At 38.0% G+C, this 20,197-nt stretch overlaps 1 protein-coding gene and 1 long non-coding RNA gene across 3 annotated transcripts; one reads left to right on the top strand and one right to left on the bottom strand.

The window, feature by feature from the left end:
- Positions 1 to 3,610: 3,610 nt before the first annotated feature.
- On the top strand, positions 3,611 to 12,815 carry LOC143879431 (PTI1-like tyrosine-protein kinase At3g15890). The gene is made up of 4 exons (XM_077381809.1): positions 3,611 to 3,865; positions 4,096 to 4,243; positions 11,470 to 11,732; positions 11,816 to 12,815. Exons 1-4 carry the CDS (start codon positions 3,822 to 3,824, stop codon positions 12,426 to 12,428), a joined length of 1,068 nt encoding a protein of 355 aa, XP_077237924.1. The 5' UTR covers positions 3,611 to 3,821; the 3' UTR covers positions 12,429 to 12,815.
- A 2,007-nt stretch (positions 12,816 to 14,822) lies between these two features.
- LOC143878272 (uncharacterized) lies at positions 14,823 to 17,756 on the bottom strand. Of its 2 annotated transcripts, XR_013250913.1 has the most exons (8): positions 17,580 to 17,756; positions 17,393 to 17,465; positions 17,123 to 17,237; positions 16,458 to 17,041; positions 16,135 to 16,270; positions 15,774 to 16,018; positions 15,219 to 15,487; positions 14,823 to 15,089 (listed from the first exon to the last, which is right to left on the bottom strand). It is a non-coding gene; the product is annotated as an uncharacterized LOC143878272 (long non-coding RNA). The 2 variants fall into 2 exon arrangements; XR_013250912.1 differs by having other exon boundaries at positions 17,393 to 17,755.
- Positions 17,757 to 20,197: the final 2,441 nt, after the last annotated feature.

Below are 20,197 nucleotides of genomic sequence, written 5' to 3'. Positions count from 1 at the left end.
ATTAGTCGGAAAACCCTCGCGCGAGCAGTAGAAATATAAAGGAGCCCTAATCTCCATTTTCTTCCCTAAAAAATTGGATTTTGCTTAGTTTCTTCCCAAAAACTTTGGGTTTTTCTTCCCTAGACCAGAAATGAGCCCTAAAATCTCCATTTCTTGGTTAATTGTGGTGGACTTTAACTTTAGTCCCGGCTTCTTGCCCTCGTTCTCATCTTTTTCACGAAATCACAAAAAAATTATGGTTTATGTGTGTTGAGATATGCAATGTAATTTATGCTTGGTTTCTGTCATTCCTTTTGTGTGTGAGACAATCAGAAGTCCATCTCTTTAAGATGCGTATGTATGATTTTTACTTTCTTTTCGTAACTTGATTTTTCCTTTCTTTGTTTGAGACAATCAGTGTGCGTGTGGAGGTACTCTTTGATTTCTCCTTTTTTTTTTTTTTTTTTTTTTTCATAACAACAAAAGGCTAACGAATCCAGCATCAGCCTCATATGTTGTTCCCCTCGTGGAGATTTCAAGCACGGATATCTCAGAAAACCCTAGGTGCGTGTGGATGTAGGATATGGGATTTTTCCTCTCTCTCTCTCTGTCTGTTGTTTGGTAAATCCTACTTCTCTCCATTTTGTTTCCCCATCGAATTGAACAGAAACACCATTTAGTTTTTTATGGTTTTCTTTTTTCCTCTCTGGCATTTGCCGGAAACATCGGGGAAATTAACACCGGCGTTTTTTTTTAATGTACAGCGACGCTCGTGAACGCCGGTGAATGCCAACTTTCTTGTAGTGAATATTCCATGGAATATATTTTACGGTGGCGAAAGTAAATATTTATCCTTTGCTCGGGTTTTCCTTTTAAAGGAATTTCAAAGAGTTACATTGGTGCTTCAAATTATGCTCGACTACTCGAACTTTTCTTCAAGAAACGTGAAGAAGGAAAAATATTACGTTGTTGAAATGCGTGGAGGTAGAATCCTTATATATCGCTGAGACACATTTTTTCCAATATAGAATTGAAAACTCTGTTGAAATTCATACTACAAATTGACCAGAGATTAAGTCAATGGCCGAAATTTCTTTCTACTAAAAACATGTGTTTTTAATCCAAAATAAATGCATCAAAATAAAAAGGAAAATGATATCGTGACCAAGAGTAGGACCGATGCATGGGAGAGCCCAGCTATGAGAATAAGAATGTGGCATGTACAAAAAAAAAATCAACTTTTTTTGTTGATTTTCCTAAACCTAAGGGCCGGCTTATGTCACTTGTGATGTTGTAGCGAGAAACCATTTGTTCAGTCCCATGCTCGATCTTACTCTCGGTCTCGCGGCCATATTACTCAATTAAAAATAGTACATTTTCCCTATAAATCACTGATTTTGAGTCATGTTTGTATATTGAATTGTCCCATGAGATATTAGCTTGAAATAAGCTTACCATCCGTTGAGAGAGTGGGGGAGGGGCAATGCATGGTCGAATGATGTCTTCTTGTGCAAGTTGTAGGGTTGCCCATGACTGATTCGGGTGTGGCACCACAAGGATAAGATGTATGGCATGCAAAGAAGCCAGATAAGATTCTCATACCAGAAAGTGTGGATATTTCTATTGGATTGACTGAGCAATAGCAAGGTTAGGTGGTTGCCGGATCTTTTTTACCCCTCTCCAAACCTACCTACGCATGTACGGACAAGTCATCAAGAAGGACATCAAGACGAAGAGGAGATCAAGTTCCATAACCAAACAAACTGTATGGGATATTCATAAGTACTGACCACTTCTCATTCTGGGTTTAACTCTTAAAAAGTTGAACATTTGGAGGCCATTTTTCTAACCGGACAAATCGTATGGAAGTTTCATCGACATTGACAGCTACTCGTTTTACGTTAAAAACTCTTAAGACTTGTTCATTTGGAGGCCGTTTGTTAGGTGGTTAACTTTCAAGGGTGCAAGCTGGAATGAGTTGGTTTATGTTGGAATGTTTGGATACTCGACGCGTTGTGCTGGGCTTTCCGAGGATTGGGAAAGAAAAATATAATGGACTGGATTAAGCTCGCCCAATTAAATTATAGGGATTTGATAGGGACCATCGCAGAAGGTGTTTATTGTACAGCTGTTGCTTGAGAGAGCACACAGGTCAGATGATTTAAGAGAAAATCTTAGCATATGTGGCTGCTCTCTCGTGCATCAGCCGTACCCAGAAATGCCTTCTGCCATGGTCCCTAGCAAATCCCTAAATTCTATATGTTAGAATAATAGGATTGATATCTGAGAAGTGCCATTATCAAAAGGTGAGAGTGTAGATATGTCTTTTTCCTTAAATAAAATAGTAATTCCATCGTATACCATATGGATTAATATATAAAAAAGAGGATTATAATATTAGAACTTCTCCCATTCATAAGACAGTAGTCATCGGTTCATGATTACATTTGTGTTCCAAAAATCACGATAGGTCAGCTAGCTCATGTGTCTGTAACTAAAGATTTTACATGATAGGTGGGTGAGTATTTGTGATGAAAAGAGTAGAGAATTACTATGGGCTCATCGACATCTTAGATAGGCTGTGCCGTGTGACCCTAAACCTTCTATATATTTAGTGTAAAATAAACAGCTCAGAAAGTAAAAATAAAAATAGAACCTGGACAATTTGAAGGAAGATTTTTCGTACCATCCATGGCCCATGGGTCTTTTATCTACGGTAAGGACCAACAAATAACTAGTTTAGACAATCCAAAAGAGAAAACGTGCGTGGTCGTTGAGGTTATTTAAAACCTTATAAATATAAATTTCTTTATAACTATTCACTATCTTATATAAATTTTTAATAGCTCATAATATCTTCTATTACGCATTTTTCGCATGAATAATGTTCGCACATAGGGAGTGTCATTTTCTTGCAAGGGCACGTTTGGCAGCCATGGCAAACAATTTCTAGGTTAATTGTGGAGAGAGAGAGGAGAAAATTTCTCACTTAAAATAGGGAATTTTTCCTTGTTTTCCAGCCCATCACATGCTTACTTGACTTGGTGCCTCTCTCTCTCTCTCTCTCTCTCTCTCACACACACACACACACACATCCCCTAGAAAAATAGGGATTCCATGAAATCTTTCGTTCACGGTTGCCAAACGTGCCTTTGTATCTCATACCTATCCATCTATCCGAGTAACAACTGGATCCGGCCCATCAACACCATAACCAAGACATCCCATTGGCTCATGAAGGCATGGGACCCATTTTACTCACTTCAAGTATGTAATTTTCTCCATGTCTTTTCGATGCAGCCTAGGGCATAAGCCTTACAAACAAGTGAATAAGATCCCTGCAATACAAAGCCATTGATGTCTTATCTTTCTGCCAATGATATCAATGATTGGTGGGTATACCAACTTAGCTGGAGTGGTGGAAGTAACAAAAACGATTCATAAAAATATAATCCAGAACTCATATATGTGCTCGTTGCAGTGACGTGAATACGCATAAGTTGGAACAAAACAACGACCCCATATTTTATTTTCTTCTTATTGGCTTCGTGCAAAGATGATTCTCTCTCACCCTCAAAATTGATAATCCCACCCCCACCCCTAAATATTATAATATCATCTCTTCATGTCATATCATATGTTCTCTTCTTTATGAAATTAAAAGGTCGTTTCCAAATTTCTCCGCGTATGGGCCCATCATTTTCGCCCAAAATGGCTGCTGTAGAAACGCGAAATGCATGTGAAGGAAACCCTTTGATTCAAAAGTCTTTGTTTTTCCTCTCTCTCTACTGATGAAGTAGAAGGTGAAGTCTCGCTGGATTGCAAAATCGGGTCATCGATAAATGGATTTCTGCTTCAAATTCTGTTACAGGAAGGATTCGGATCGGTAGGTTTATAGAGAAAGGATTATAATACTTCAAGTTTGATCAGTTGTTTTTGTTCTATTATCTATCTGGGTTTTTGTTCTTTTGTGAGGATTCGTTGTGCTGAGATAGTTTGGTTGTAGAAAAAATTGGGTTTAGTTCTTTTATTTTTGTGCGTAGGATTTGATTGTGAGATTTAAGAGGAGGGGTTTATTTTTATTTTATTTTGTGATGGGTGTGTTTGTAATTGTAGGAGAGAACAGGGGAAGAAGGTTACGACTTGGAGGATATTTTCTTTGAAGGAATTGCATTCGGCGACGAACAACTTCAACTATGATAATAAGTTGGGAGAAGGGGGATTTGGGAGCGTGTATTGGGGCCAGTTGTGGGATGGATCCCAAGTAAGGTTTTTGGTTTTTGGTCTTTGGGTTTTGGGTTTTCCTTTTTCATTTTGATTTAGACGTGTTTACTCCTTGTTATGTTATATTTTGTTGGAGTCTGTCACTGATTCCACAATGCAAATGACTGTTATGCAAAGACACTGCTAATTGGGTTTTCTCGTCCTTTAAATAGAAACCTAAATTAGTTTATAATTTTATGTTCTGTCTATTGAATGGGCAACATTATTACAACCTTCACTTTGCTCATAACAAATAATTTTTACATTTTTTTATAAGAATATTTTTCTATGATTACTACGTATTAATTGTTGCGATGCTTCATTTTTTACTAAATTCTGCAAAAGCAAGAGAAACCATTTTGTGTGATACTGGGATAGTTTTTGGAATTAGTGTTGCTGGTTGCTGATGCTTTACAGAGGCTTCTGTGAAATTTAGAATTAGTTATTTTCTTTGTTTTGATGTATTTTTTGAATTGACCAAAATTTACAAATTACAGAAAATTGTACTGCCTGAGACATAATCTAACAAACATTGCAATAGAAACAAGCTATAGGAGGAGACAAATTCCCAATCATTTTGAAACATTTTGCGGGAGATTTTATCCTTAGTCAAGGAATCCTTAACCTTGTTTCCCTCCCTATGAAAATGATGGAAGTAAACCTTGAATGGGAAGGAAGAGGCAATTCAATACATCTTATCTACAAGTGCCTAAGTTGCAAAACATCCACAAATGCTCAATGAGCAAAACAACCTTAATTGCCCATCTAATAATATTGACCAAATCACCTTCTACTATTAAAGGACTAGTGAGTTTCAGGAAATTGAAGGCACTCCAATTCCAATACAGTCTACACCTCTCAATTGGCCTTGCAAAAGCAGATCTCACCATATGCCATAGTTATCTGTTCTTAACCAATGCACTCTGGATGGCCTATGTGAGGCCTTCCCTGATGGTATGTCATTGAGATTATTCTTTGCTTCATTAGTGGATGACTGTTCTTGATGCTGTTGAATTACCCAATGAAATTATGAAACACAAATAATATTTGTGTGATAATTTGTAGTTGCATGAAGTTGCGTGTAATCTTCCGTTGTAAGCAAAGCTTCTATAGAGTTACGGGGTGACACTGGCTTAACTGTTGCTTGTTTTGATTAATCAAATTATCACAGTTGTCTTGTGTAGGGAATCTCATTTTCATGTTCTTCAAGGTATTGTTCCTTCAAATGTGCTCAATGTTGCAATAGACAAGTCAGGACCTATCTCTGTTGGTTTCATGTTTGCGGGGATCCTTTTTCTCATAAAGGAGATATGTGTTTCACCTACAAATGAAATTTCTGTTTGCCATCATGTAACATTCTTAAAATCATTTCTTTTATTGTTCGGTGGAAGGTCCAAACTAATTCACCTGTTCTAGTTCAAGTAGGGATCATCAGGGAGCCTTCATTCTGGTTCAGTTTTGAATTGAATCTTGGATTATTAAAGCTAGAATTCCTGGTAACATATTGAAGGTTTACCATCCATCCATAATCAACGAGTGAATCAGTTTTGATTCTCTGTGCTAGTGTCACCATTAGGGGTGTTTGTTCGGTTATAAACGAACCGAATAGACCGAAATTTGATAACCGAAATAATTTTGGTTATCAAATTTCGATAACCGAAACCGAACCGATTAAAAATTCGGTGATTCGGTTATAACCGAATAACCGAATAGTGGGAGAAAAAGAGGAAAAAAAGCAAAATCTTGATTTGGATCGGAGGGCTAGGATCATCCTATCGAAATGATTTTTTGAGCACAACCTAATTAAGTTGTGATAAATCAAATAGACGGTTTTGATCATCCTACGGGGTGACCATATAACACTTTTTTTGGAAAAATAATGGTTTGATAACCGAAACCGAACCCGAATAACCGAATTTCCAAAAAAAAATAACCGAAATCGAACCGAAAAGAAAAAAAACCGAACCGAACCGACCAAACCAATTTGGTTCGGTTATTCGGCTATAACCGAATAATGAACACCCCTAGTCACCATAACTGGAATATTACATCTGTCCCATTAGAGACACATACTTCTCCTCCGAGCATAAAAGATCAATCCATTTCGGAGAGTACATTGACTAGATAACCCTTTATAGATATATAAATATTGAACATCCAATTCAACCTTCTTTTCATTAATATGACGTGCTTTCTAAATCCGAAAAGTCCTGCTTAGCTTCCGCTGACCCCTCAAACGACCATGTTTTCTTTTTTATTATTCCTTGTTACCGATACTAAGATCTATTTTTGGGATTGATCAATCTTATTTCTTGAGTGAGAGTAATTAGTGAGATGCAAATGGATTATTATTATTAGGTAGAAACTTGATGGCATAATTTGAAATTTGCTATGATTTGGCTGAAACTTTGAATTTATTGCCGACACCCGTGTCCACACTTGTCGACACTCCTTTAGACACTTTTAAGTGTACTGCTAGAAGTGTCAGTAACTTTAAACGCATGCATGTGTATGAGTGTGACACTATTTCTAAATTTTTAGGGGTTGCCATGTTAGATATCTCGTATCCCTGTTAAAACTCGGCATAGAAATCCGTGTCCACAAATCATGAGTATATCTACTTTCTATTTTAGCCGTGCCCCCGTTTCTAACTTTTTGGAGTTTGGCGTGTCCGACACTCGACACTCGACACTCGTGTCCGTGTACACAAATCATAGAAAATTTGGAAGGCACAGGGACCATCAATTTTCAATGGGATACATGGAAGTGTATGGAATTGATTTTTAGGAGATTTTTACCTCCGTTTCCAAATTGAATAACATCAGAGGTATCCTTTTGGTGGTTGCTGGGAAAGTTGGAAGTTAAAAAATCCTTCCCTCACAGAGGTCGTGAAGAGGAAGATGCATGTACTTTCTTCTAGGAAGTCGTTCACAGTGCAGGACACAACGTGGTCTATGGGCGTAAAACTACTTTCTATGAGTTGAGACGGGTTTCGTATTATGGTTTTCCTAGCTCATTATGGTAGCAGTTTGAGGGAACGTACTATTGAATACTTAGATTCGTGAAAGGGTGTTGAGGAGGAATATTTTATCTTCACCTCTTTGGGTGCATTGCAATCTATAATGATGTATTTGTTTGTTGTCCAATTGATCTAAAATATACGGAAAATTAAGATTTGTTGTTTACATGCAACGGAATTTGGTTCACCAGAAAAGTATGAGTTAGGGCACTGTTTTCCATTCTAATGATAACACCAGTTATGTGGGCGAAATTGTCGGAAAAGTATAAGGTAGGACATCTTTTGCTGTTCTAATGATGAATCCATGTAGCTTATGGGTAAGTCATTGAACTCGTTACTACAAATCTTTATTCTACTCCTTTTCTATCTTGTGCATGTTCACTTTCTATTGATTGCTATGATATTTCATATATCTTGGGATATTTTGATCAAGGGGTTTAGGGCCCTATACCATGAGTTTTCCTGTGGTAAATTCTGTTTATAGGCTTCCCTCTTCTGTCAATGTCATAAAGGGAGAAAATCATGACCTTCATATTTATATATAAACCTTGCTTAAGGGTCTTTACTAATAGAATCAAGGTCCTTGGAGAGAAATTTGGAGTATTTCCAGGGAAATGAGAATCAGATGAAAGGCTTTTCTAGAGAAGAATGGCAAATGTAGGGACATTCTTATCCAAAAGAGCAAGTTTTCCGAAGGTGTCAGGTTCAGAGCATATTATGGGGAGAAATAAAGTTTTGGGAACATAAATGCTTTGGAGAGGCCGATCCTCTGAAAGAAGCCTTCCCAGACCTGTATGCAGTGGTGACAGATAAGGAGGCTTGGATTAAGGATTGCTTTGAGAGAGAGAAGGGGATGGGTCAGTATGGATGATTAGCATTGGAAGGAATTTTTTTTTTTTGGCAGGGAATTGGAGTACTAGCTCGGGACAAAGGCTTTGTTGAGTTGAGTTGAGTTGAGTTGAGGGAATTGGAGTAGCGAGGCTCTTGCAGCTGGTAGCTTCATGCTACATTAAGAAATCGGGAGATGACAAAAGGGTTTGGATCCAGTGGACCACCTCCGCAATAGAAAACCACTGCGTGTTATGTGTGGAGGCGGGTGAGTCACTTAACCACATATTCATTCATTGCAAAACCACAAGGTTTGTGTGAGTTGCATACTTGACAGATTTGGTATTTCTTTGGTTTTCCCTGCAAAGCTTTTAGACTTGTTGGAAAGTTGGTCCCACGTGCCTTGGTAAAGCAACGGTAAAATATTATGGAATGTGATACTGCTATCTACCATCTAGTGCTATGGAAGAAAAGGAACGCCAGGGTTTTCAGAGGTTTAGTGAAGTCCCCTCAGTTGCTCTGCATTAAGGTATTAGAGCTGATCATCTCCTGGGCCAAGGTCTTGCCCAACTTCTGTTTTGGGCCAGTGTATGATTTGTGGTAAGGTTGGAGAGAGGTATGCAATAGTACCGATCAAAGGTCGACCACTTCACAGGCATGTGAGCCTCCTTGCAGCGGGTTTCTCAAGTTGAATATTGATGGATCAAGCATAGGAACCCAGGTATGAATGGAATAGGTGGTCTTCTGCGAGACGAGCATGGGAAACGCTTTTTTTCAGGTCCAATTGGGATTATGAACTCTAATGAGACGGAGATTAGAGCGGTTCATCAAGGCTTGAGGATGATAGATCCAAGGATTCTTGACCATGTAGTGGTGGAGGGAGACTCTCTCAACGTTATTAGGTGGTTGAGGGGGAGTTCTCCACATTCTTGGCGGTTTGCTCATTGGATCTTGGATAGTGTGGAGGGATCCTCTGTATCATTCCTTCATGTTAGAGGTCGGCAAATAGTAAGGCCGATAGGCTTTCTATGGAGGGAGTTTCCAGGGCGGCTTTGGAAACCTTTGACTTTCTCCCCCTTTGATAAGTCTTTGTATTGTGAGCTTTTATTTGTTGTTTTCCTTTGTATTGTATTGATCATCTCGATTGCCAGGGTCCTCCTGTGTCTTTTTTCCTCATTAATTTAATTCTTCGCTATTCAAAAAAAGGAACAAGAAGAAGAAGAAGAAGAATCAAGGTCCTTTGTGTCCTTTATGCAGATTGTATTCAAAACATACTTCATTTATACAGTGTTGATACGAAAGTTTGACTCGGACAAATTGGCAGTTAGATTCTTCGAGAAATGAGTTTAATGTGTTTGAAGGAAAATGGTTCAAGTAGATTCCCTTGAAAAGTGGTGTAAAATGCCCTACTTTTCCAATTGAAGAGGAGGCGAGAGCACTACTTGACCATATGTCATGGGTGATTAGATGGAGAACTCCCCCTTAAGAGGTTGATCAATTGTTGAAATCTTGGAACACTGGCATCTTCCAGGGTTTCTATGTTTAGGTGTTCTAACGTCCATTGCACAAAAGTTGAACTGTTTTTTGGGTGACTGATGTCAGCCATATACAAATTTGGTTTTTAATCTCAGCCCTTCACGAAAAGTGAAGGGCCATATAAATTGACAAAGTTAGTAGCAACTCGCAACAAAGCTTACATAACCTCTTATATGTTTGCGAGACTAGTGCCTTGAGAATTAAATATAAAAAATGGTAGCATGCTATCAACAACTTTGGCGATTGGACTTTTGGTGGAAACGGAATTTAGATAGAATCCTCAGCAACATAACCTATGATAGAAGTCAGTCCTCAACCCGGGGAGAGATGTGTGATTTGATCGAAATTATGAGGGGTGGTGGTGGTGGTTGGAACCTGTATCCGTTATGCTACTTTTATCTTGTGCCCAACATGAAAGCATTTTTGTTCTGGTTGTGAAAGGATGTTCTTCTTCCCTTTGCAATATATAGGGTGTTCTAAACAATTAATGTTTATGGAGGATGGCACCGAAGTGTTTCATTCTAGAGAAAAATAGGCATGGGAAAGGATGTATTGGTCTCTATTTGGAGAAGGGTGTTCTATTTCAATTTTCATTAGAATAGACTAAGATGTAGAGTGATGTGGAAGTTTCAGCAAGGTGAAATGTCTTGCTGAAAGGATTTTTTTTATTTAATATTTAGAATTGTATTGCACAAAGTTAAAATAGTTTAAGATATATTTAAAGTCATGCAGGACAGTTTTACCATTTTTCATCAGATTTGATGTTGAGTGATGTTGAAGTTTCAGCAAGTTGTAAACGTCTTGCATCATTGGTGTTTATAGATTTTTTTATTTAACATATTGAATTGTGTTGCACAAAGTTAAAATAGTTTATGATATATTTAAAGTCATGTAGGGCAGTTTAACCATTTTGTCATGTCAATTCTTTCCCTTTACTATTTCTTGCTTATTCTATTCTTATCGATACCTTTTTATATTACTTTAAGCAGAGGGATGCATTGCGTCATGAACCCTTGATTATTGTGTTGTAAGTTGTAATGTATTAATTATTCCTAAGCATCCAATTTTGTTTCTCATTTAAACATGTAAAATATGCTTCTTTCTTTCTTTTTTCTCTTCTATTTGAAGGAAAAACACATTTCTCTTCATGTCAACGGGTCTTGCTTGCTGCTCTCCTCTTTATATCCAGCTTGTGACAATTAAACTCAACTGTCTTAGCTCTTTGTTAAGGGAGATGGCAAGCATTTCGTAGACCTAGGCCACAATGGAAGTGTCGGTCCTCTAAGGGCATGTTTGGCTGCCAGGAATTTTTTTTCATGATAAAGCGGCATCTCCAAGTGGAGATGAGGGAGAAGTCGCTAAAAACCAGGAAAAAAAATCCCAGAAACTAGTGTGTCCGGTGATGAGAAGTTGCTAAAAATCCGGAAAACGTCGATCCGGTTTTGAGCAGAGTTTTTTAGTTTCTGCTCCTGTACTATGTCGCTGTTATTTTCTATCATCATAATGCAACTATTCATTATATTCCAGTTCCCAATATAATGCTGCTGTTTATTAACCTTATGTATTAGGGCCTCTTTGGATACCTCGAAACATTACTTGCAACAATCTTATATGCAAATGGTTTTGAAGTAATTATTCGCTAGTATTGGCTATAATAATTTTTGAAATGATATAGTTAACTAATTGCTTCCAAAGGGCCTTGATGTCCCATTTGCTAATAAGATTAAATTAAAATGATCTTGTTTGCTAACAAGGATCAATTTTGCTAGCATCCAAAGAGGCCCTTATATCATTGTTTCCCAAACAGGCTACGTGCCAGTAACTATAATATATATTTTTTGCAGATTGCTGTTAAACGACTGAAGGTTTGGAGCAACAAAGCTGAAATGGAATTCGCTGTTGAGGTGGAGATATTGGGCAGGGTCAGACACAAAAATCTATTGAGTTTACGTGGCTACTGTGCCGAAGGGCAAGAGCGTCTTATAGTGTATGACTATATGCCTAATTTGAGCATCCTCTCGCATCTTCACGGACAGCATTCATCCGAATGCCTTCTTGATTGGGGTAGGCGAATGAATATTGCAATTGGATCAGCTGAGGGTATTGCGTAAGTCTCAAATTCAGATTTCCCCCTCTTGTAATTCATTATGTAACTTGGGGATCTGCTAACACATTGCTTGTATCATCCAGCTATCTTCACCATCATGCAACGCCTCATATTATTCATAGGGATGTCAAAGCAAGTAATGTGTTGCTAGATTCGAATTTTCAGGCAAGGGTTGCCGATTTTGGATTTGCAAAGCTCATTCCAGATGGTGCGACTCATGTTACCACAAGGGTTAAAGGCACCCTCGGCTACCTTGCCCCTGAATATGCCATGTTTGGGAAGGCGTCAGAGAGCTGTGATGTCTACAGTTTGGGGATATTGCTGCTAGAGCTCTCTAGTGGCAAGAAACCCATAGAGAAACTCAGTGCTACTATGAAGCGCACCGTCATTGACTGGGCACTGCCACTGGCTCGGGATAAGAGGTTTCGTGAAGTGGCAGACCCAAAGCTGAGCGGAAAATATGTTGAGGAAGAGCTAAAGAGGGTGGTGCTTGTTGCGCTGATATGTGCTCAGAGTAGGCCTGAGAAAAGACCCACTATGCTTGAGGTGGTGGACTTACTCAAGGGTGAGTCAAAAGAGAAACTATCAAATCTGGAAAATGAAGAATTGTTTAGGGTCGATCCAAGTGGATCTCAAGGATCATCTGGTGTGGATGACAGCTCAGAGTTTATCTCAGAGGAAAAGGATCCAAAATAGTCGAAACCAATGTCGGGTTCTGAAATCTTGAAGTCAGAACTGCTGTAATTTAGAGAGCAGATACAATGTTAAAATGCGCAAGGGTGGAAGTCATTGAACCTTCAATCAATCTGATAAAGAGGAATATTTATCTCCATATACTGGAGGAAGTCTGCAATGCACACTTATTGATTGCGAAGATCATCGTATGCCCATTTGAGCTCATGGTTTGGATGTGAAGTGATTTGGTGTGTAGTTTTGTGTTTTGTTTGTTCTTGTTTAGTATGTTAAACCATGTGTTATAATTTTAATGATTTCTGAGTGCTTTTGTGAAATGCCCTACTTTTTTATCCTTTATTAAATACTGAAATATTCTTAAATCAATGATCTACAGGGGTTTGTACTGTCTGATTATACTCTTTTGGACCTTTTTGGTAGTTGGATGGTGTTTGTTTTCCAGGCCAATATAATATAAATTGTAGTTTTTAATAGTTTTTTATTCTGCTGCATTTGGTGGATGCTAGGCAGAGATATATATATATATATATATATATATATATATATATATATATATATATATATATAGAGAGAGAGAGAGAGAGAGAGAGAGAGAGAGAGAGAGAGACTAAAACCAGCTTAAACAAATCAACTGGTTATTTAAGATCAATATTTAGGTCCTGTTCAGTTGTTGGAAGTTTTTAAGGTCTTTGGATTTTGAGTCCAAAAATGATTATTGGACTCAAAATCAATAACTGATTTTTGAGCTCAAAAACTGAAAGAAACCGATTATTGGCCCAGAATTGTGTTTTATTTTTGGCCAAATAATCAGTTTCTGAAACGTACAGGGCCTAGATGAGTTGTAAGTTTTTAAGGCCCTGTTGGTTTTGGATTTTGAGAATTGATTGAATCCAAAACTGATTATTGGACTTATCCAAATATTTCTCTCACCTTTGAGAGAAGCCCCATTTTATAGATTAAACCGGGAAACTGCTGTTAGGCGAGAGGTAGGACCCACATTTAGCTTCTAAGTGTACGGTGTATCTACAACCGCGCACTCTCTCTTCACCTTTGACTCCTAACTCCTGAACCAAGGAACCGGGGCTTTCTAACAAGTTACCCAGAGGCCAGAGCAGTCTTTATTCCGAAGAGATAATTGGGCCCACCGACATGATGCCCCATGATCTGGACCGCTCGTACAAAATCGAGATGCCACGATCAGACAATCCTAACCATTCAATTGGATAACAATTTTCATTCCATCTTTTCATTTGGCGTTTTTCTAGAGCCATCTCTAAACTGGGTCCCACCAGATGAACAGTTTAAAATCATGCTAGCTATGTTGGTGGGCCCAATCACAAGATGTCTCTTTACTGTCTTACAGAAGCGCGTCTCACAGTACGTCTCCCTTTCTACTTGGCGAGTGCAATAATGACTACAACGTTATAGTTACTGGTAAAAGTGCACGTGTATTTTACTACGTAAAACTGAAAAATACGTGATGAGATAGATACATACATAAGATGTTGCTGCAAACTTGCAGCCAAGGTTTAAATTTTCGGTTTTGGTACCGGTTCGGACCGTGAAATTTCGAAATTTCGACCGAAATCTGGTACTTGACCCGAAACTAATATTTTATTCAATATTAAATTTCGGCCGAAATTTCAGTGAAATATTAAATTAATATTAAAAAAAACATATTTTTTGGGTCAAATTTCAGAAAAAATCCAAAATTTCGGCCTAAATAAATGACCGTTTCGGGTTTAATTGATTTCGGTGTCAGTCTCCACCCGAAATTTCAGGTTTTGGTCGAAATTTAAAACCATTGCTGCAACTACCCAAAAACAAAAACTCCATACTTGGGCTAGAAAAAGTGGTACAAATGCAATGTGATCTTGTCCTCAATTCCAATTGCAAGGTTTACTACTGGTTCCTTCCATTTCCTTCTATTTAGGAAGTAAACTATATTGATCACTTGGGTTTCAGAACTCCAAGGGAGATAGCAATGATTACTACATGCCTAAACTACACAAGCAACCTCCAAGGTAAAACATCGAAGAAATATACGATTCAAGCAGGGGCATTCCTAGCTGCTGGCATTCAGCAGAGCATAGGCCACGGACAAGCATATCGTTACACAGAACCAGGGCATTCCTAGCTGCTGGGATTCAGCAGAGCATACGCCACGGGCTAGCGCTTGACATCTCTAGATAGTAGCTCGTATTTATAAATGACAGGACTAATTAGAAGAATACAGCTTATAAGACGCATTATGAATGTTTTCCATGCACTCCAAATTAGAGAGACTAAAGCTCCAAATATATAGGTTTTTTTAGCATCATGAACCATTTGTAAAGTCCAATTTCCCTACCCATTTCATATTATGTTCAAACATGACTACCTAAGATCTTGATTTACTCAAAAGTTAGCCACAAAAATAAAAGAAGCAAATCTGTATGAAGCAAGTTGAACCATGGCCATAAACATATTCTTTATCTTTTATGTACGAAACTCAACTCAACTCAACTCAACTAAGCCTTTGTCTCAAACCAGTTGGGGTTATCCTTTATGTACAATGCATACACATAATCCAATAACGCCATATCACTGGCACCCAGAAGCATATGTCTCTTGAATTAATCCAACAATTCCAACATGCATGAGAAAGTCTGATCGACCGACAACCTGAATAAGCAATAAGTAGTTTTGCAATTTGGTCATTAAGACAATTAAAATTAAGTATCTCTTCCTAATCATTCAATCCAACCATTTTCTTTTTCTTAACCATAATATCTTACTGCTGAGAGAATTTACCTTGAACAAAAGATTATATGCAATGTGTTCCCAGGGCTAAGAGAGCAGCACTTGAGGGGCAATGGTTCAACATCCTATTTCCTTGTGGCAGCGGCATACACATCCTTTGTTGCTTTGCGACACATGTCGCTGATGCTGCTCTATGGACAATCGTACCTAGACCAATCCGAAATCCTCTCCAGGATATCTAAACTGGAGAAGACCAATATGAAATCCTCTCCTGGATATATGAACTGGAGAAGGAGGCCTTGAAACTTGTTGAGTTTGATCTGCATTGGAACAAAATAATAATTTTAAAGTTTGCCAAATAATAATTTTTTTGAACTGGTAATACTGTCAAATCATATCTTGAATGCCTCTTATGTTATTTCAAAGATTGAGTTACACCAATCGCTTACTTAACAAAACGGAAATGCATGAACTAAATACATGTTTTTGAAGAAAATACTTTATAAAAATACAGAAAAATACTTCATATGAATGACAGAGGTTCCCACAATGGGAAGAACACTGTTAAAAAGAAAAGGAAATTATTCCTTGAAAATTCTCCCATACCAAACAAACAAGCCCATCTTTTAAACTCAACCATCTCTTGAACTCTTCATTTGATGTGATTTAGGTTCGCAAATGGCCATCGCTTTAACTCTTCATCTGATGCGGTGAGTTTGCGAATAGCCATGCATCACTTGTTGATTTGACCAGAGACTTTGTGGGGACTACTTAGGAGTTCCAAAGACATTCCAAAATCATAATGTCTCATCCCCTGCTGCAGAGGCTACTGTTGTGCATCCATCTAACCTCTGACAAGAATTGAATAGAAAGGTTAGAGACAATCAAAACCAAGAAAATTAAAGAAACCCATATCTAATATCTTAAGATTTCATAAGAAGAGAAAGAGTTAACAATTAGCCCCCACTTGAAGTAGCAAGGCCCCGCACATAGCAGATACATAGTTTGGACAATTGAAGTATTGAACAATTAGCCCCCACTTGTACTTCTGTCGCTCATGACATCATGTAACTCCTAAAACAAATTACCCAAGGCTAGGCATACTGAAAAAATAAAGACAAGAAAGAAAATCAATAATGTAACGACAAAAAATACACACAAAACTATAAAGACCTTCATTGGAAGATAGCTTAAGAAGCGCAAGTTCCAACTGCATGTCAAGAGAGCATTTCTTTTCATTCATTTTAAGCTAGCAAGATACAACCAACAACGGTAGAGATAAAGGCATACCTTATCGCTCCAAAAGCCTCTGAATATGGGATAGTATTTCTAAAGTGACAATTTCAATCCCCCATTAGTGTAGAATGATTCCGAGATACTGCCTTGATCTTCAAGGGACAGACTCAAAATTGCCATCGTCCAAAGACTTTTGATGAAAGGATGTGGTGCCAAGTATCACACAGCTCTCGAGCGCTCAATAACTCCCAAAATCAGCCTTCCACTAAAGGAGCACGCCTCCGTCGACACCAAGCTCGCCACCAGAGAGCTCAATCCGCAGAGATAACATCTCTTTGGAGTCCTTCAGGACCTCACTGGGTGAATCGTGTGATACCTTGGCAAAATTCACCTTCTTTGCCCAGAAGGTCCCAGAAGATGGGTCATTTGAACATGTATAGGCTTCAAGATGTGAAAGACCATGCATAAAAAGGATTCAATTCAAGCAAGTCATGAGCTATGTCTTGGTGTCATGATTGCTTGCACCCACATAAGCCACTAAATACCAGCCAGCAACCAAGTAAATTGCACAAGCCACTAAATATCAGCTGCTCCATGTAATACAAACGTGTTTGGAAGTCTCCAAATTCTCTAGCACCCTACCCCACAACATTTCAAAAGCGTTAAAGGAGGTTCTTGACAGAGAAAATTATTCCAAATATAGAAGATAGGTTGTCTACCTCATAATAAATTTCAGTCTGACCAATGATTCTAAGGCATGGCAAAATTCGTTTCTCAAGGAATTAGCAAGACATTTTTTTGTTGTTGAAAAGTATGGGATTAGCAAGTTTGAACCTGCATTTAAAGTTTGAACAGGTGTATGAGTGAATTTGAAAGCTAAAACAAAATCAATTCAAATATAAATGTCAAATAGGACCCAAAGGCACAAACTCGGCCCAAATTTCATAACAACATAACACATGAATATTTTATAGCAGTGTTTGGCCAACCTTGAGGCGCCCAGAAGAAAAAAGTAGAAAAAAGCTCTGGAAGTGGATACAATGACCGAACATCACCAAGCTCCTGCTTTTGTTTATCAATGAAACACAGCCAGAACCAGGAGAAAACAGGGACTCAAATGAGAAAACCGAGAAAAATTACAGTTACGAATGAGAAAACCAGTAAAAAACTTCTAACCAAATGAGAAGAATACGCAGGAGCTGCCCAAATCAAACCCGGATCCAAAAGAAAGAGTAAAGTTCAAAAGAAACCCTAACCCCTTAAAAATCAGAAAAAAGGAAGGACATTTCTAATAAAGATTCTCCCTGAAATCAACACAACCCCAATGCCCCGCAAATTAAATTAAATTCACATTTGTTGGAGTATGTCAGTTTTTGCTTTCAGAGGCACCAAGACAAATAAAACAAAAACACATCAGGAGATAGGAAAAGAAAAGGGATTAAAATTAAAAATCTTTTGACAAACAGAAATCGACAAAACAGGGAAAAAACAAGCAATGAATAATTTACATGGCATATGTTACATGATGGACCGAAAAGTATGGATGTCATTTTCAAGCATAGAAGAACACAGTTGATATAATGAGCAGGAGTCTATATCCTCACATGAAACAATCCAACAAAACCAACATGTTGAACACCAAATAAAGAAGTGAAGTTCAACAAAGTGTGGGAAAAACTAAAAATGAATAATTTACATGGCATGTGTCAAACATAATGAGATGAAAAGTTCTTCAAGCATATAGCTCCTACAGAACACACAATTAATACAATGAGAATCACCAAAAGATAAGTTGAGACATTTTTTCACAATATTAGCTACTCTTATTTGATTTGCTTTTAATTTTACATAGGGGACAAATTGGCAAGTGTTTCCTGCCTGATTTGATGCCAAATTAGATAGTAAATAAATCATAGGGAAATAGAATACACCCCAAGTTCTAAAACTGATTGCTTAAAAGGGAAAGGAAATCCAATTAAGCAATGGGTCTCATGTAACAACACGGAAACCAATCCAATCCACGAATACAAAATTTAGAACCAAAACATCTAAATATGAAACCAAATATAGAAAACTGGTAATAAGTTTACATCAATCACAAAAAACCTAATTCTCTGAAACCATTTAAATAAATTGATTTCGTATTGAAAAATTTAGGCATTCTCCACCATATCAGTCAGACAGTTTTGAAGGAAGCTGCCACATCCAAATATGTTTACATATATAAATTAGTCGCCACTCATAGGGAAGTGACCCTCACCTAATCCAGCCAAAATGACTGGTGGGAAGTGATCCAACAGCCTTTTGGCTGTAAGAAATGATATTTAAAAAGACAAAATATAAAAATAACAAGAATATGAAAAATGAGAAAGTATAGAGAACATCAATGAAATAGATGGTGAATTCTCAAACAAAAAAACAAAGGACTGAGATGTAGTCAATAATATTGAGATTAAAAATGTATTCAAGTCTTCACACTTAGATATCTTTGAAGGCATTAAAGGAAAGAACCTCAACCATTGTAAATCTCTAACAGATTAGCAGATTCGATGGCACCGTTAAGAAAATTCAGATAAGTTACTCTTCTGACTTGGGCTGATAAAGAACATACTTCAATTGCATTGAACAATACTAACAATTAATTTACAAATAAATCATAAACGAATGGAAGATGATCGGTAAGGAATTACTGTCACCACAAACGCAATCATTACAAGAGTGGGATTAAAAATATTCTAGTGCTAAAAAGAAACCAAACATGAGATGGGACAAAAATTTTACTATCATCCAAACAGAGCAGTGGTTGTAAATGACAAAACGACCAAAAAGTACGGAAGGATCCAACGAACGGCTTGAGGACGAGGCACGTTTCAAGGGGGAGGGAATGTTGAATCCCTGATTTGTAGGAGTCCGTTGACGCTGGATTTGCATTATCTATTTGATTTATGTTATCTTATTTTAATTGCTTGTAGTTTGTTAAGAGTCCTGAATCTAGGAATCTAATGTATATCTTGAACGGTGGTGAATAAAAAAGTAAGCAGAATTTTCCTAATTTCTTGTGTTCTGAACCAATTTCTTGCCATCCGCCAAACGGACACTATCCGGTGGCGGAGGAGGTGCAACCTGAGCCAATGCCAGTTCCGCCTGAGCCGATGCCGGTTGATAGTGCTGCAAATATTTTGAAAAAATTGATGACCTTGGATTCGTTGGTGGCTGTGGTAGTACTGCAGAGACACTTGCACCTAGTGAACCAACATACACACCAAATGAAGAGACAGTTCCACCAATTACTGGCACATCAAGTGATGAGCTTTCATTTTCTTGTTCCTATTATTCTGCAGAACCTGATGGGTCCTCAATGAAAATCATATGTTATCAACCACTGTCTGTTGATCCGTTTGACGCCTTTCTGGCAATGGGAGCTGCAAGCCAATCCTTAAGGGGAAACTTAGCTCCTGAACCAGGTTCTTGCCATACGCCAAACGAACACTATCCTGTTGGCAACCAAGATAATTCCAATGGATTGGGCATCACAGAAGAAGACTATCTTGTGGGCAACCGAGAATGTTACAATTTGTCTGATAACATTACCAGCCCTGTAGATCAGCACTTCATGCACACCCCACTTCTCATGGTGATGTACATGGCAATGATGATGAAGACCAAGTTCATGAAACCAGTGCTTGCCATAACCTTCCAACTAGTGGTGTTCGCGATAACCCTCCAACTGAACTTCCCTCGGGGCCAGCCAAACGTCAACGTATGAATTGAGAATGATACATCTTTGGGGTGTT

The sequence above is a fragment of the Tasmannia lanceolata genome, unplaced genomic scaffold, assembly GCF_043159265.1.
Source record: "Tasmannia lanceolata isolate RefF3 unplaced genomic scaffold, GAP_Taslan_0.1 ptg000006l, whole genome shotgun sequence".
NCBI classification, from domain to species: domain Eukaryota; kingdom Viridiplantae; phylum Streptophyta; class Magnoliopsida; order Canellales; family Winteraceae; genus Tasmannia; species Tasmannia lanceolata.
The sequence above is the reverse complement of the archived record's forward strand: the minus strand, read 5'-3'. Positions and strand labels throughout refer to the sequence as shown.